General features: G+C 38.7%; 1 protein-coding gene and 1 long non-coding RNA gene across 6 annotated transcripts in view; one reads left to right on the forward strand and one right to left on the reverse strand.

Annotated features, from left to right (window-relative positions):
* MAP3K20 (mitogen-activated protein kinase kinase kinase 20) overlaps positions 1-17,335 on the forward strand; it is a 193,928-nt gene that overhangs the window by 117,192 nt on the left and 59,401 nt on the right. For all 3 annotated transcript variants that reach the window (XM_006935367.5, XM_023259463.2, XM_003990872.6), the window contains exons 6-9: positions 2,087-2,115; positions 2,238-2,375; positions 9,517-9,603; positions 15,444-15,518. In XM_006935367.5, the coding sequence (XP_006935429.1) occupies positions 2,087-2,115; positions 2,238-2,375; positions 9,517-9,603; positions 15,444-15,518 (329 nt within the window). The remainder of the gene's footprint in view (positions 1-2,086; positions 2,116-2,237; positions 2,376-9,516; positions 9,604-15,443; positions 15,519-17,335) is intronic.
* Positions 5,736-17,335, reverse strand: part of LOC102901678 — a 128,494-nt gene continuing 116,894 nt past the window's right edge. For all 3 annotated transcript variants that reach the window (XR_006583318.1, XR_006583315.1, XR_006583317.1), the window contains one exon: positions 5,736-16,947. This is a non-coding gene — a long non-coding RNA (uncharacterized LOC102901678). The remainder of the gene's footprint in view (positions 16,948-17,335) is intronic.

Below are 17,335 nucleotides of genomic sequence, written 5' to 3' on the forward strand. Positions count from 1 at the left end.
AGTTCATGCTCAGAATTTCATGCTAACAAGTTATTTGACTTCTATTTTTTTTTAAATCTGCTTTATCAGTATATCCTGAACATATCATGAGATGACAGTGATTAAATTTTGGATTTGAAACTAATAACGGAGACTGTCCTGATTTTCACCAGTCACAATTTTTGCAGTCACTTGATGGGAAAACAACATACACATTGCAACAATATTGACCTAAGTTTTAGCAATTTTTTTCTGAAACAGGGAATAACAAGACTCTTTTATCTTCTATGTTATACCTTTTTATAATTTTGTTTTTTTTAATTAAGCACTTGCTAATCTTATGAGAAAAAAGTAATAGAGGTATTTTAAAGAGTAACTGAATGTGGCATTTAACTATATATATATGTATGTATATGTATATATATGTATATATATATGTATATGTGTGTATATATATATTTTTTAAACTTATAGCTTGTATATGATATCACATTTATCCTTAGGCTATCTCATGCAAAGAGTATTTTTCCCACTTATCAAGGTCATTAGTAACAGCTAGTAAGCATTGATCAGATACCATGTTGAGGGCTCTGTGTGGCTGACAAAAGAAATACCAGAACAGTTCTTCAAGGTCTGCCTTGGGCCTCCTTGCCTCTTATGCTCTTATTCACCCACTGCCATAAAAGTCCCATCTGTGTATTAATGCTCTTAACAGACCTCAGCCTCAGAATCACATGTCTGTCTGCTTTTTGGGAGTGGCCGCACAGATATTCGTATGACTCGAACATGTATTGTGTTCACGTTGATCTTTTCATCTCTCTACCCACTAAAAACTTATTCCCGCATTCCCTTTCTCTGTGAATGGCAGTACCAATTGCCTAACCTAGAAATGAGATAAAAAGGGACAGTTTGAGTGCAGAGCTCCTGTTGTAACCATTGTACTGTATTGCCTCTTTATTTGATTTCATCCTTGAGTCCTCCCTCCCCGGTCCTTGACTCGGTCCACGTCTCTCCTGTGGTATGCCGCGGCCTTTGTACAGGCATCCTACAACCGCTTGTGTGCACAGTGATCTCCTTGCCTCCAGTTCTGTTCTCTCATATGCTCTCCCCTCTGCACATTTGACCGTTTCAGTTCTCTGGTTAAAACTGTTCAGTGGCCTTCCACGTCTCACAAAGACTCTTCCAGACCAGGCCCCTGCCTTCCAAAGCTGCGTGCCTTTCCCTCTGCTCCTGACCTTCTGCAAGGCTCTTTTTTCTAAGAATGTGCTTTCCCCCTGCGGCGCTCCTCTGTCTGCTTAATCCCAACTTGTTCTGCAGGTCTTCGTGTAAGCACCATTTCTTCCAAAAACTTCTCTCCGACTTCCTTAGACGTAGATACCCCCTGCTCTTTGGTTCTGAGGCAATCTCTGTGTATCTCTCATCATAGAATTTATCCCACTTAATTATATACATTTTAAATTAAAAATTTTAACTCCAGCATGATTAACATATGGTATTATATTAGTTTCAGGTGTCATCCCACTTGATTATAGATCATGGTTTCAGGGTCTCTCCCATTAGAGTGTAAGCTCCACAGAAGCAGAGACAAGCCAGTCTTGCTCATCTTCCTCTTCCAGAGCATAGTACGTGGCCTTGCCCATAGTAGGTGCTCGGCAGATATTTGTTAAGTGAATGAATGTGTGAAAGAGTGAATGAATGAATTTTGTCCCTGCCTATAAGAAAATCACTCTTCAGTTGAGAGCAAAAACTACATACCGTGAAGTGATAGTGCTGATGCCTTCCTCAATATCATGCTGGCAGTCTAGTGGCAGAACCCAAGTAAAAAGTTTGGTTCTCTCTACAACTATTAATGCATGCCCTGTTTACTGGACAGTGTGACATTTGGTTTAAACAAATGTTTTGAAAACCTTTAATCAGCAGCTCAAGGAATTCGTTTTTTGGTTTTGTTTTAATGTCAGCTTTTTGCAAAATCTTCAATGTAGTAAATACTTCAGTTTTACCTTTCACATGCCATATGGAAGATAGAAGTTTATGGCAGTTTTTTCTTTCAGTATAAGATGACTCAAATTAGATGATTATCATAATTTTTCTTTCTTTTTTTTTTTAGTTGTTATAGCTGCTGATGGGGTATTGAAGGTAGGACTGTTTCTTTTAATTTTCTTCAAAAGTATTTCTAAACTTCAGATGTAGGTTTTTGTGACTGATAATTCTTTTATTCATCAGTAGTAGAAGGTTGATACTTGTTTCTCTCTTCTCAGATATGCGATTTTGGTGCCTCTCGGTTCCATAACCATACAACACACATGTCCTTGGTTGGAACTTTCCCATGGATGGCCCCAGAAGTTATCCAGAGTCTCCCTGTGTCTGAAACTTGTGACACGTATTCCTATGGTGTGGTGAGTTCATTTCTCATCTTTTGTTGCCCAAGGAAATACAAAAAGCAAACACCTACAGAGGGGGATACAGCAATTTAACACAGCTTTACGGCAGTGATGCTGTTTCCTGGTGGGATGCCTAGAGCAGTGGCCGATCCAGTCGCGGGGACATTTCCTGTGATCACTTTTATTGTGTCCTGTGTTGAGAAGAAACCAGTGCTGCTTCCAGACAGCGAATTGGATGGACCCTGAAGTCACATCGGGCCTGACACACTCCTGGGAAGAGTGCTGTCCTGGGCTGGACATGTGACTGTGTAATGTCTGTGTAAGTCAGTGGGAACGTGGGTCATTTGGAACGGGACTTCATTGTAATAAGTTACTCAGAACACACCAATAGATCTGCCACATGATTTCATTAACAGGAGATGTTTGAATGTCAACTTTAAGCTGACTGGTGAGTTTCTGGAGAGTACATAAGGAAAAGTATAGCTTTTAGCACATGGCCTTGCCCATGTCTGCTGCGAGTCTTATAAAGTAGCGTGAGTCTCTGAAACGTGAATCGAAGGTATCGTGTAAAAGTCACAACTTAGCAGCACAGTTACGAGAATAGAATGTGGGGGTAGGGGATGCTCAGGGAATGGAGACCACAGGAAAGGATCCCTTAAGGAGCAGAAGCTTTTGGAGGAGGAGTTTTGAGGTGGATCATTCTTGAGGAATAAGCAGAGAGAAAGAAGTAAGTGCAATAGGGAGACCGGTGGGATGGGAGGCGAAGATGAGCAAGGTGATTCTTTGGTAGTAGAAGGAATTCATTTGTTGCTTGTTTTTGTTTTGTTTTGTTTTGTTTTTAATTAATTTTATTTTGAGAGAGAAAGAGAGTGAGAGGGGCAGAGAGAGAAGGAGAAAGAGAATCCCAAGCAGACTCTGCGCTGTCAGCACAGAGCCCTACGTGGAGCTCAAACCCACGAACCGTGAGATCATGATCTGAGCCGAAGTTGGTCTCTCAACCAACTGTGCCACCCAGGCACACTCCTGTTGCCCCTTTTTAAAGATAAGCTTTTTTTAATCCCTAACAATACTGTGTATCTCTTAAAAAGTCTAAAATAGTATTTGTAACTCCTTCTCTTTGGGTCTCACCCCTAATTGTAGTGCCTTTATATTCATATTATTACTCTTAAAAGGACATTTTCATAATAAGAAAAGCAGCAGACTAATTTTGGCCCAAATCAACATGGCTCTTCTTCCCAAACTTCTATGATTTCAATTGCGAGCGACAGCTGATGGCCCAGGAGGAGACCAGCATTGTCGAATGTATTCCTTTCGAGGCCACCAGTCTTTCGAGAGTCTTTCGAGGCCATCAGTCTCTAAATATTTACTGCTGGCTTCATTACTTAAGTTTTGGGCTGTTTTCATTGGTAAGCTTTTTCTAAATTATAATACATCTTATGTACACCACATTTATTTAATATAATAGAAATTAATTTTGTTGGCTATTGGAAAAAGTCTTTACAAGAATGAAATACATGTTTTTGGCAAAAGGCTAGAATTTTAAAGGCTGGAAGACAACAGTTGCTTCAGGCTAAATATCTCATTTCCTATAATTCTGGGTGTTTTTAAGGATGAAGGCTATAGGGGCCGCCTGGGTGGCTTAGTCAATGAGGCGTCTGACTTTGGCTCAGATCATGATCTCGTGGCTCATGGGTTCAGGGCCCTGCATTGGCCTCTGTGCTGACAGAGCAGAACCTGGAGCCTGCTTTGGATTCTGTGTCTCCCTCTCTCTCTGCCCCACCCGTGCGTTTGCTTGTGCGTTTGCTTGTGCGCGCTCTCTCTCTCTCTCTCTCAAAAAGAAACATTAAAAGAAAAAAAACTAAAAAAAAAGGATGAAGGCTATAAACTATTATAGACAGTGACCAAATAAGTCTCACTGAAAGATGAGGAAAAAAACATAAGTTCCTAAAGACACTAGATTCTAAAACTGGTTCCCTGTGTCAAAAATTATTACATTCTGACCATCCTCCAAATCATCTGCTGGGGAGTCTGAAAATGAGAGAATTGGTTGCAATTTCAGACTTTTTGTGACATCATTTTCTCTTAGGAAGTTCTGTTCCTTTGTTCTTAAGCAATAATGTATTTTTTTGGTGCGTCAGGCACTGTGCTAGGCACTAACATCGGGTAGTTTAAATTGTATTTCGCCAGTCTGTTGCTCATCCTGTGGAACAGGAGCCAGCAAACTTTTCCTGTAAAGCACCTGATAGTAAATATTTTAGACTTTAAGGGCCACTAATAATCTCTACTGTGTATACTTTTGGTTTTTTACAGCCTTTGACAAATGTTAAAAGCACTCTGTGTTGTGCAGCAGGCCATGGTTCATTCACAGACTCCTCTGTGGAGCAGGAGGGAGGGGAAGGGGAGCACCACTCTTCGTAGAGAGTCATGTGTATACAGACATACACACACGTTTATGTGGTTATAGTTTTTAAATTCTTTTTGCACATTTATATGAACTGGAAGACTTTTGAGGCTCATTTTAACACTCCCCAAGCTCTTGTACAGCACTTTTACTTTTAAAATTCTCCCAAGTCTGGGACTTTCCCTATCTCAGAAATGTTTGCTCTGAAAGACAACTCTGAGTTACCTACAGAATGAATTTTTGGTTTCAGTATTATGAAACATTTATGAAAACAAATCTCACACCACCTCCCTCCAAAACCTTACAGTTGCCAGGGGCTTTTGTGTGAAATGCACCCACTGCGTTTCCTGAGCTGAGACAGAATCTCCGTTCCAGTAACCAAGAATCTGTTCATTTTCACACGCGAACTATCAACGATGGTGGTGACTTCTGTTTGCCGTGCTTAGGATTTTTTCCTGTATCTTTTTAAATCCCTTTCACTCATTCCTCATTGACCCCCTCATGTTACCCATAGTTTGAATCAACCTTTCTGAGTCTGCAAATGTTGTTTACTTTATTAAAAAGCTTTTCCTTCAGGTGATTGCTCACTGCTTTTTTAGTAGGTGGGCCTGAACATTTCTCTTGGCGAATAAGGGTTTCTGTGTACTTGTTTACAGATCCTTCCTTTGTTTTGTTCTGAGGAACTTAACAAATTGCTTAACAGATCATTCTATCAAGTAATCTATAGCATGCCTGATAGCCAGTCGCTGAACATTTCCAGTGATGCTCTATATTTACACATCAGATGCTTCACCTTAGAACCCATGTGCCCCAGTCACATGCTGCTGAATATCCACTCTGCGTTCATGATAGAGACTTCTTTTGACTGGTGGAAACTAAAACAGTATCTTAGAGAGGTTTACTTGGAACTCTGGTTATCCTTACCCATAGCTTTATCAACAAAATTCCATTCCGAAAATTGCACATACACTAACTTAAGTATAAATGAGAATTCAAGATTTTATTTAATTCCAACCTATTCCCATTCTGTTCTTGATAAACACCATTTAGTGAAAGAAAGAGTACAAGGCATGCTCTTCAGAGTTGTTTGCTTAAGCAATCATAGCATTTTTAAAAAATGAAGAAATCATTACATGGTCAAAGTAGGTATTACCTAAAAGAGCAGTAGCGAATGGTTGGTAAGGTAGGGGCATGTTGGTTTTAGAAGTTTGTAGTGCATAGACTTTGAAAGAGAGACCTACCTAGGAAAGCGAGGTGGTTGGTTATTTAGAACTTTTGATCTCCTTTCAAAAATGAGTGAGTAGCTAGAACCACTTGTCATTAAAGTATCTCTTTGCATAGAACAGAATTCCCATAGCTCATTGAAAATCCATCCTGGTCATTGAGCCCCGACACACATACATACATAGCAGTCACATACAGATGAGTAAGACCATAATAAAAGAGTTGTCCTTTTTTGAAATCCACCTCAAAAAAAAACAACTAATATGTTTTTGCTTTTCATGTTTCTATTTTTTTCAGACTTGCTATAATAGCAGTCCCCAGTATCGTCCAAGTCCCTGGCCCTCCGCAGCTTGATAAACCTGTGTGGCTTCTTAGCAGATGGCAACACTAACAGCCTGGTACAGCCTTAAAAATAAATGTGACACAAATCCCCGAAATGGATCTTGTGGTCCTTGCTTCTAAGCTGACAGACTCTGCTAGGCAGGCGATTGTTTCTCTCTCCATTTTACAAGAAAGGAGATTGTGCTACCCCCTTAGGGTGATTTCTCTTGAAGGACCAAACCAGAGGAGTGTGTAGTATGTTATCCACAAAAAAGAAAAGGCTGGAGGAAACCAAAAATCATTGAAAGAATAAGCCTTCTGAGAACACAAGGCCTCGCCACTCTTTAGAAACAAAGCTCTCCTAATGACAATGCAGACAGGATTAGCTTCTCAGAAGCTTCTGAGCCAGAACCACTATTTGAAAATAGAGTGGCTTAAGAGGGAGCATCACTGCCTCACTTGTCTATGAGCCCCGTTCCAGAACCAACCCGGCTCAGGTAATGGCTTTCCATTGTTTGTAAAAGAAAAGGCAGGAAAAGTACACAGCCTTGTCCAAGTTTCTCTGCAAGCTGAAAATAGAAAATTTTCCTTGTGAGCACAATTTAAACGTGAGCACGTCTCAGTATAGAATGAGTTGGAAAGTATTTTTAAGGGGAAAGATCACAATAATGTTTGGCCTGCATCCCCATCACTGGTATTTTCAGGCATAGTTTAATATATTTTTAGACCTCCAAATGACTTCCTCCACAAAGGACTTTTTTGTGCCAAACGTCATTGTGTTTCATGTAGAAACAGCTGTTGCCTATATCATACCACCTATGTTTTGATACACGCCTACACCTGGTGAATTAGTAACAGGGCATCGCGGCAGGTGCTGGTGCTGGACTTCACCTAAAGAGCCTAGCGGCTCACGGTGCCCTGTCCAGATCCCACACGTGTGTGGCTGTCACAGGGACCCTCAGCTGCAGGAGCATGTCTGAGATACAGAGAGGGACTAAAATGAAACTCTTATGTTTCCAGTGTTAGAACTCTTGGAGAAATAGAACTCAGATCTTTGTAGATTTTGGCTATTTTCCAACTGAATATTTTGGAACAGAGAATGACAGAAATCTTTTCCTGTATTACTTCCCAAGCTCTTGGTTTTGCATTTTACTTCATACAATGCAGTCAGCCTTCACGTGTGCGCCTGTGCAATGGGTTGTGCGTGCAGGCCACACTCAGAAAACGGGATGCAAGGCCACTTACCTCGACATTTGGGGTCTGGACCATTTGATTTATTTGAAGTCGATTCACTGTACTCTTTCTCCTGAAGAAGGCCAAATCCTTCCATTTGCTTGCTGTTCATATCCCTTCCCCTCCACAATCCTAGCATCAGGGGAGTGGTAATTGCACTGAATGGAGGGGCTTCATTTCCTGCTCGTCTCCCTCCCCTGTGCAGGCGGGGTCCCAGGGGTGATCGCATACCTGTTCTGGTCTTCCTCAGCTTCCTTTACTTATAGTGCTTACTAGAATCATCCCCTTCCGGGATGCCCCTTACCTTTTCCTAATCACTTCTGTGACTCAAATAGAATTATTCAGCAGCTCTTCTGAAGAAGCACCTTACACACTTGATTAAAAGCCGAAAGAGGCTGCAGCGAATTTTTTTTCTCCTGCTTGAGCAGCATCTGCCGATTTCCCTGATTTTCCTGCTAATTATCTTCGTATTAGCCGGAGTTCATTTAACACGTTCTGATTCAAATATGACCGAGCGCTGGCTGAGGGAGCAGTGGATATAGAGTTAAAGGTTTGTAGGACCTGCTTGAATAGATGTCCTCAGTCAACGTTCTTATTTAGAAATGGCTTTTGTTTTGTTTGTAGGACAAGAGAAATCTAAATCAAAACCGAATTCATTTGCTTCTCACCTCTGCCATGGCTCCACACCTGCACTATGGCTCGTCACATTCTCTCTCATGCTGCAGCCTTCTCTTCTCTAGAGTTATGTCAGGTTAAGAGCTTGACCTTTAGGGCAAGGCAGCAAGTGCCAATTGATAGCAGAGTGTCTTTCGGCAAGTTTAATTTAACTTTCTTAGGCCTTAGTTTCCTCATCTGTAAAATGAGGATAAAATCTGTTTGATGGGGTTGATATTAATCATGGTAACATGTGTAAAGGGTTCAACAGAGCATCTGGAACATAATCACTCCATAAGTGATAGTGGTGGTTATGGTGATTTACGGGTAAAATTGTAATTGTTTTTGCACTTCACCAAATGTTGATAGACTGATTTTGATGCTCGTTTGTATAGAGAAAGTCACCTGAATATAAAAGTCTCCATTACTTAGTATTTTAAATGAAACCCAAAATATTGGCAGTTTTCAGCATTCCCAACTTCAGTTTGCTTTCTTTGGGCATTCCAGTGCAGATTTATTAGTCATGCTGATCTCAAGGATTGTGGAGAGATGAACATACACATAAATTCACACACACACACACACACACACACACACACACACACACTCAGCCTATACTTAAGAACATAAAGTATTTATTACATTTTAGAATATATAATAAATGATGTTATAGGGGGAAGAAAATTAATACCTTAGACCGACTTACTTTCAGAGGGCTTTCTCCAAAAACACAAAATTTAAATGTTAGAGTTTTTGCAAGTACCTACTATTATGGGGTGAAGGGTTTAGCCAGTGATTCGGATTTAGAGCTCAATTTTTCTTTTATCAGACCATTACTGAACCTTTAAAACTACAGTTGAATTCCCAGTTACTATCTTACAGAGAAATTTATCGGCAATTGAAGGTGGAAAGAGTTTGACCAACAAAATGTAAAATCTAATTTGTGGGAATCTGTGAGAATTCTCATAACTTACAAGATAAATTATGCAGGCCCATTGGTTTCATAAAATTTTAAGTCTGGCTCTAAATGTTCTGATTTCTAGTTTTTTTTTCTTCATAAAAATGAACAAAAAATGTGTGTATATGTTTATATGTATATATATACATATATATACACAAAATGTGTGTGTGTGTATATATATATGTGTGTATATATATATATATATATATATATATATGAATATATACATTTTGCACAAGTTTCTACAGGTGGGGTTGGTTTTTGTCTGGTAATTGGATACAGTTAAATGTTAGATAAAGTTTCAGTAAAACACCAAAAATATAAAGTACAAGAATAAAAATTCCATTTTCTTTTTGTTCCAGGTTCTCTGGGAGATGCTAACAAGGGAGGTCCCCTTTAAAGGTTTGGAAGGATTACAAGTAGCTTGGCTTGTAGTGGAAAAAAACGAGGTAAGACTACGATTCTCCATTCAGGTACATAGATCAGAAAACAGTATTGGGGTTTTGCAAAAGACTTTTTCATCTTCTTCAAATTGAAAGTAAGTTCACGCTTATGGAAAGATTAGCAGTAGGAGCTAACACAAAGGGTCAAAGTGATGTTATTCCTCATGAATGGACCCTTTACATCTAATTGTTGCAGCTTCACGTCGTGATGCTGTAGATCAAAAATTGTACAAGTACTGTACTAGTTTCTCAGTCTCAATTGTAAAACCTAGGGGTTTGTTCTTAGTGATGAAAGAAGCCATTGCGTCCAAGGTAGGGGAACAGTTTAACTCCATCTCCTGCGTTTAGGACATCTTTTTTACTGGCCGGGAGTTGATATATCTGTAAGAGACCTTCAGCTACTTCAACTTACCTCTCCCAGCAGGAGTCACTATAGTACAAGAAACTGTCGCTTAGATGAGAATTTCAAAAATAAAAGAAGAAAAAATAGTTTCAAAAAAGGGAAAAATTACAGTTTTGCCACCTACGTTGAACACTACATTGAAGATGAGCTCCTCACTGGAATTGGCGAGGCAGTGGCATAACTGTTCCCTTCTTCATGCAGAGCCTTTCCATTTCAAAAGAACTTCAGTGGCGTAAACACCGTTTGTGCTGTGTCCCCAGCCTCGCTTTTCTTCTTCCCACAAATTGAGGCTTTCAGTTAGTTGGACCTATGAGCCTACATCAGAGAACGTGGTACATTCATATCAAAGAGAGCAACTACATTTTGAAAGGTTTAAAATTGTGACTGAAATGCACAGGCATGGAAATCCTCAGCATAAGGATGAAGCATCCAATATCAAGGTACTAGGAGAACTTAGATCAAGTAATGGAAGCATGCAGTTGTCTTTGCAATGCAAAACAACCTTATTTCACAAACCTTCATTTCCAGACCTTATCTGTGCCCTCCACAGAAGGTAAGAGTGTAACCTTAGCATAAAATAATTTGCAAAAAGGTTGACTGTATAGAGATATTCCTTTTTTCATGCTTTAAAAGAATTGGATTGATTTGCTCCCCATGTGAGTGCAGGAACAGACTAGATTAACCAAAAAGCTGCTATTGACTAAGAGAAACCATGTTTCCATAGTTTAGATCACATAATCCAGCTACCTTATTAATTTGTCCTCCTGAGCTATTGAGAGCGGATGAAATGTTCATGATAGCTGAACTTGATGGGAGAGAGCTGCCAATTTAAGGAAAAGGAAAAGGAGTTATATTCAAGAACGTGTCTTGCTCAGTGTTTCACAGGAGCTGTTCCGTTTTAATTAAATGTCATGGTTATTCCTGGTGTGCTATTAAATCAGACCTGGTACATAGAATAACTGATATTTTCATGATAGGAGAACCCACTTGTTTCTGTTCAGTTTCTTTTGCCAGTGAGGTGATTAGATGTTTGGTTCTGGGGTTACAAATGAGAGGGAAGAAAATTATTGACCCAATGTTGACTTTGGAGCAGAACACTCCATGTAATTTGTTTCCCTCTATGTTGTTCCAAGATAAACTAGAAGAAAGTTTTTTAAAAGCCAACTGGGCCCTCCAAATATGTCTAAGAAAAACGAATTAATATTTAAAAATAGTACTTCATCTAAAGGATGGCAGAAGAGGTGTGAATCTGAAGCACTTTCAAAACATTGGAGTATCTCTCAAGGATTATTAAAGCTGTTGAGAAAAATGAATTTAGAAACTGCCTTTGGATAGCAGGCTTGAGGGCTGGGAATCACCCATAATCTTCAGAACCTCCCCACCATGTACAGGAAAGAGGCTATCTCCCCCCTTTCCCTGAAGGATTCCCTAGAGTAGGTTGTACTGTTTTATCCATGGTGTACATGATGGCCAGCTAATAACTGACGGAGACTACTCAGACCCCTCCCATTCTGGACATAGAATAGAAAATTGAAAGACCCCCCCCCCCCACGGTGACACAAGTTTTCCCAATTTTCCACTGAACTTGAGGAAATTTGGGTATTATGAGGATATTTCTCTCTCTACTCTCATTCTACGTATTTATTTGTCAAAAATATGGCAGTTTAGCTGTAAATTCCATTGTCATCATTCGGGAAGGAGTCTTCATTTCATCTCATAAACGTAGACACTTATTACCAAAACAAATTCTACTGACATAACATTAAAATAATTGCCAAGTCTCAACTGGCAGTTTGTAGAGAACAAACTGAGGGTTGCTGGAGGAGGGGATGGGTTACACGGGTGATGGGTATTAAGGAGGCGCTTGTTGTGATGAGCTCCAGGTGTTATGACGTAAGTGTTGAATCACTAAATCCTATACCTGAAACTAATAGTACACTGTATGTTAACTACCTGGGACTTGACTTAAAGCTTGAAAAAATTTTGCCAAGGATTTATTTAATTTCGTAATAAAATCGAGACTGATTTAAATGTAATTTCCAAAATCCTTTCAACTTCTAATTATTTTAATTCACTTATTTTTACTTTGGAATATCTTGGGTTCTTGAGTTGAAAAGAGCAAGCTGTATTTTTTTTTTTAAACAGGCCTCATTTAAGTAAAGAATGATGTGTTTAAACTTAGCGAGACACTTTAAATGTAAGCTACTCATGCTAGAATGCACCTATATTCAAATATTAGAATTGTCTTTTCTTTTTAACTTTTATTTTGAAATAATCATAGACTCACAGTAAGTTGCAAAAATATTAGAAGGGATTCTGTGTATCCTTCACCCAGCTTCTACCACTGGTGAGATACAGGTGTAGGCCAATACCAAAACCAGAAAGTTGACATTGATACATTACTCTCAACTAGACTCTAGACCTCATTTAGTTTCACCATTTAGGACTGCTTTTTGGATCTGTAGGAAGATCAATACTTTCTAAAAATATCTGAAGGCCTTTGCTTCTAAGTGCTTAATAATGAAATAAGGCCTTCAAACAATTTTTCCTAATATTAAATCCTATTAAAACTAGATACATAAAGCACTGTTAAAGCAAACAGTGAATCCTTACAGAAGTCCTGAAAGTAGGAGGGTATTGCTAGTAAATTTCATAATTCTTCCAGACATGTATGTTTGCCTTTGTTATTTCCATAAAACTCAATTAGTGGTCATTCAGAATATTCTAGCAGGATAATTTCTATCTTTACAAGTACTTAGATTCTTATAAAATGTGTTTTGTTCTTAGTAGCAAAGCTACTATTCTTAATAGAAATCCTCAAAAAGCTTAATCCATTGTTGACTATACTTTAGAAAAAGATAAATTATTAAGAGTAATTTTTTGCATCTTATGTAGAAAATGGTGCAAAAAGGAGTATGACCTTTAAAAAATGTCATGCATTTTTGGGTTATTTTAATTTAAATAGTGTTTGGGAAATATTTTAATTTAAATTTGAAACTTTTACAATCTTAACGTTTTGAAGTGTTGCAAATCTATTGCTAATATTCTGGCCATTTCAGGATGTTTTAATGCAGTAGGAATACCCACAATTAGGTAATCAGGACTTAAATGCTTTGGATTCCCTTTTAAAGTACTTTATATTTTTATTTTTTAAGGTACTTTTTGATGCACCAAAATAATCCCTTACATTAGCGCGTGAGTTTAGATTTAGTTGATATTTGACCATATCAGATAATTTAAAATAATTATATCTTATTTCGTAATGTCTCAAGATTCAGTAGCTAAAAAGTTTTTCAGTGAGAAAAGATGACAGAAAATTAACATCCATTTTCGTCCAGGTCACATTTCAGTTCTTAGAAAAAATGTGAGAAAGTTATATTGAAAATGTTACCTTTTATGAGAAACTGTTTTGCCATGGAGTGGATTCAGCTGAATAGTTGCAATCACTTCGTTTTTCTTAGTTGCTCCTCCCAACCAGCCATCATATGTATGTGTGTGTATGTGTGTGTGTGTGTTTTTAAGTAAACACCCGATTTTCCTTTTGATTTTCATCAAAAGGTTTCCAGTAAAATAGGAGGACGGTTTACCATATATTACAGTAAAATAAGAGTACAGGTTACTGCATCTCCTCTGTTCTATGTAATTAATTAAAAAGATGTTTAGCATACCTTTAACTTGGAGAGGGTTGTTTTGTTTAAAACTTGGTTATAAGGTTTTATTTTGGTTTATTTTGATTTTAAGGTTATCTGTAATTCTAAATATAGATCATCTGTTTTCCTGCCAGAATAACTCTTTTTCTAGTTTTATACACAATCTCCCCTAAATCCAAATAAATTCAGTTTAAGCTTTTTATTTACAAAACTTCTTCAGTAAACAATACTGTGGAATAAATCTCAGTACTTCTTAGTGCAGCAGTTCTCAACTCACACCCAGCGCTCTTTTGATAACAACCCTGTTAATGGTCCCTCTACTTCCCTGAAATGAAATTCAGAGGTAATGCAACCTACCCATTATACACATTATATTTTAAAGTTAACATAATGCTCTAACTGTAATAAAGAAGAAATCGATGAAAAAGGTATTGCAATGTATAAATGCACAGGCATGGCCACAAGAGAGGAGAGTGTGGAACAATTTTAGATGCTTGTCCCTGCGGGTAAATAGGATTCAACAGCTACACATGCAGAGTCGAGCTGAATTGTATCAGTGATTCCAGCAGCGTGAGCAATGCTGTTGCAGGTGATGTTTTCCAAACATCTTGGTAAGGTTATGAGTACTGCAAAGATCAATCTGCCCTTGATTTATCTTATTTAGTAGTTGCATTCTTAATTCATTGTATTTTAAAACTGCTCAAAAAATGTGTTTATAAATCCAAGAGAGAGTCTGAGGTCAGAAAATGATAAACCTTGTTGTTTGCACCCGGAGCATCTGGAGTTTAGTGGAGTATGAGGGAGTACTTAATCAGGGATTTACAACACAATGAAGGATGTCTAGTACTCTTGACCCATGCCAGGTGCAGCCCTCCAGTCTTTAAAACAAACAAAAAATGCCTCTGCAGATCTCTAGAGAGCCTCCAGGGACATCGCAAGTTCTAGAGAACCACTTGTATAAAATGTTGGAACGGGACTGATCCTCACATTATAATCTCTGTTGTGTCCAGTCCCTGCGGTTTACCCGTAAGGGGTCATACATTCAGAATATCCTCTTTGGGGGCGCCTGGGTGGCTCAGTTGGTTGAGCGTCCAACTTCAGCTCAGGTCATGATCTCACGGTCCGTGAGTTCGAGCCCCGCGTCGGGCTCTGTGCTGACAGCTCAGAGCCTGGAGCCTGTTTCGGATTCTGTGTCTCCCTCTCTCTGACCCTCCCCTGTTCATGGTGTGTCTCTCTCTGTCTCAAAAATAAATAAACGTTAAAAAAAAAAAAAGAAAAAGAAAAAACAGAATATCCTCTTTGCTGATGAGAAAAGGCACACTTCTTTAAAATTCTCTCTTTGACGGTCTCTGCAGAAGATGCTTTCAGAGTTGTACACCTCCTGCCAGAGCCAAGCTGGTTGCCTGGCTGTCCGACCTGTCTGCAGATTTCGTAGTTGTCTATGAAAGAATGGTGATAGGTTTGTGGTTTTACAGTGTGTATTTCTGTTCCCCCTTGCCCCTGTCCTACTGTAGTTTCTTTTAGACTTGTGTCTAGGTTTTTTTTTGGATTTGTTGTGCTGAATCCAACTTCTCCATCCACTTGGATACCGTTTTGGAAGAAAAGTAGCATCAGTGTCTTTAGGGATTAGATATTATGAATCTAAACGTAAATTCTTACTTGCCATGTATCAATCAATGGAAGTTTTAAAGTTAATGACTTATTTATGCTCTTAAATTAACTTTTATGACCTTTCAGTATTTGCTTACCTTAATGAGTCAATCCTTGTGTTGTTTTTCCTTTCTCTGTGGTAGAGATTAACCATTCCAAGCAGTTGCCCCAGAAGTTTTGCTGAGCTGTTACGTCAGTGTTGGGAAGCTGATGCCAAGGTATATAAATAAATATTCTTTTGGTCGTTGTTCAGAATTCTAAAATTTCACGTGTTTTCTTGGTTTTGAGTTTCTAAAACTTGGAGTAATAAGATTCCTTACAAAGCAAGCTGAATTGCTGCTTCTGTGAGTCTCGGATGGACTGTAAAGTCTTTCTGTTGATATCTGTTCATCTTGATCCTTAGAAACTCATTACTGGCTTTCTTACAGCATTCTGGCACTCTTGACTCAATGGAAAGAATTGCATTCCTTTGTTTTTAATCTCTAATAATAAGTATTGCACTTTCATGTTATAAAAATGGCTAGCACACAGTGCTCATTATATGCCAGGCACTGCTCCAAGCACTTTATGCACATTTGCTCATTTGTTCCTTAGAATACCTCTATGAAATAGGTTGTGTTATGACACTCATTTTACAGATGAAGGGTCAAGGCACACAGAAGGTAAGTAATGCTCAAGGCCACAGGTTAGTACATGGTGAGACTGGAGAAGGAACCCAAGCAGTCTGAACCAAAGACCAGGCAAAAGTAGCACTTCTAGAGAAACTAGATTCGTGATGTTTTTTAAGCTATCACAATAGAGTTGGAGACATTCCAGAATGTAGACTTTCATGTGGTTATCACATTTGAGCATGAAGGCCCATTTCCTTTCCCTGCAAAGATCATTTTAAAAGACTCTCACATACATACGGAAATATTTATAGATAAAATGATAGGCGAGTCTTGGAGTTGCTTCAAAATAAAGTGAAAGGAAATAGATGGTGGTGTAGATTAAACAAGATTGGCCATAGATAATTTTTGAAGCCACGTGATAGGTATATGGAGGTTTGTTACGTTGTTCTGAGTTTGTATATGTTTGTAATTTTTCATATTAAAAAGTTAGAAAGTAAAACAACATCACAGAAGAGAAAGACTCAAGAGAGGAACTAATCTTATAGTTCAAATTTGCCCACTCTGTCACTGAAATCTATTGCGAACTGACTTTTTTAAACAGATCTAAGACTTAAGAATGGAATTTCTTCCTTAATTTAAACTCCGTTCCAATCTGGCCCAGGAAGAATGCATGATGGTAACACAGTCTGTTCTATAGCATGTGTTTCTCTAGCGGGAATAATGCATAAACCACCGGTAAGTCTGAGAAACATGTTCGTGTAACACAGAATTCATGCTGAGTCATACCTGTTACCTAGCACGTCGTCCCACACCATCAAGTGAGAACAGCTCAACACCAAGTACAGTTTGCAGAGCAGCAAGGGACACAGATCTGTGAGGCACCTCCGCCCACGTGCTCCCTCGTGGCTGAATGGCCGTGCTTTGTCTTGGAGGAGTTTGTGGCTGGGTCTTCCGTGACTTGTACATGTCCCCTTGACCCTGGTAACCAGCAACCTCAATCTTCGCTTTCACTCCTGTTCATCAAACTATCTTCACCCTTTTTTAAAAGGAGAATCGTTTATTGACTTCGTAATGTTTTTTATTAACGAATTTAGGGGCGCCTGAGTGGCTCAGTTGGTTGAGTGTCCAGCTTCGGCTCAGGTCATGATCTCACGGTTCGTGAGTTTGAGCCCCGTGTCAGGCTCTGTGCTGACAGCTCAGAGCCTGGAGCCTGCTTCGAATTCTGTCTCCTTCTCTCTCTGCCCCTCCCTTGTGCTCTGTCTCTCAAAAATAAATTAAAAAATGTAAAACAAAAAAAAAAATTAATTAAAAAAAAGAATTTGACATTTAAAAAATTCTGTTAGTATTTTTATTTACTATGATTGTTTTTATTAGTATTCTGTGACAAAGCTGTATAGGTTTGGAATGGTCTGCCCCGCCTCTGT

Source organism: Felis catus, chromosome C1, assembly GCF_018350175.1.
Source record: "Felis catus isolate Fca126 chromosome C1, F.catus_Fca126_mat1.0, whole genome shotgun sequence".
NCBI lineage: Eukaryota > Metazoa > Chordata > Mammalia > Carnivora > Felidae > Felis > Felis catus.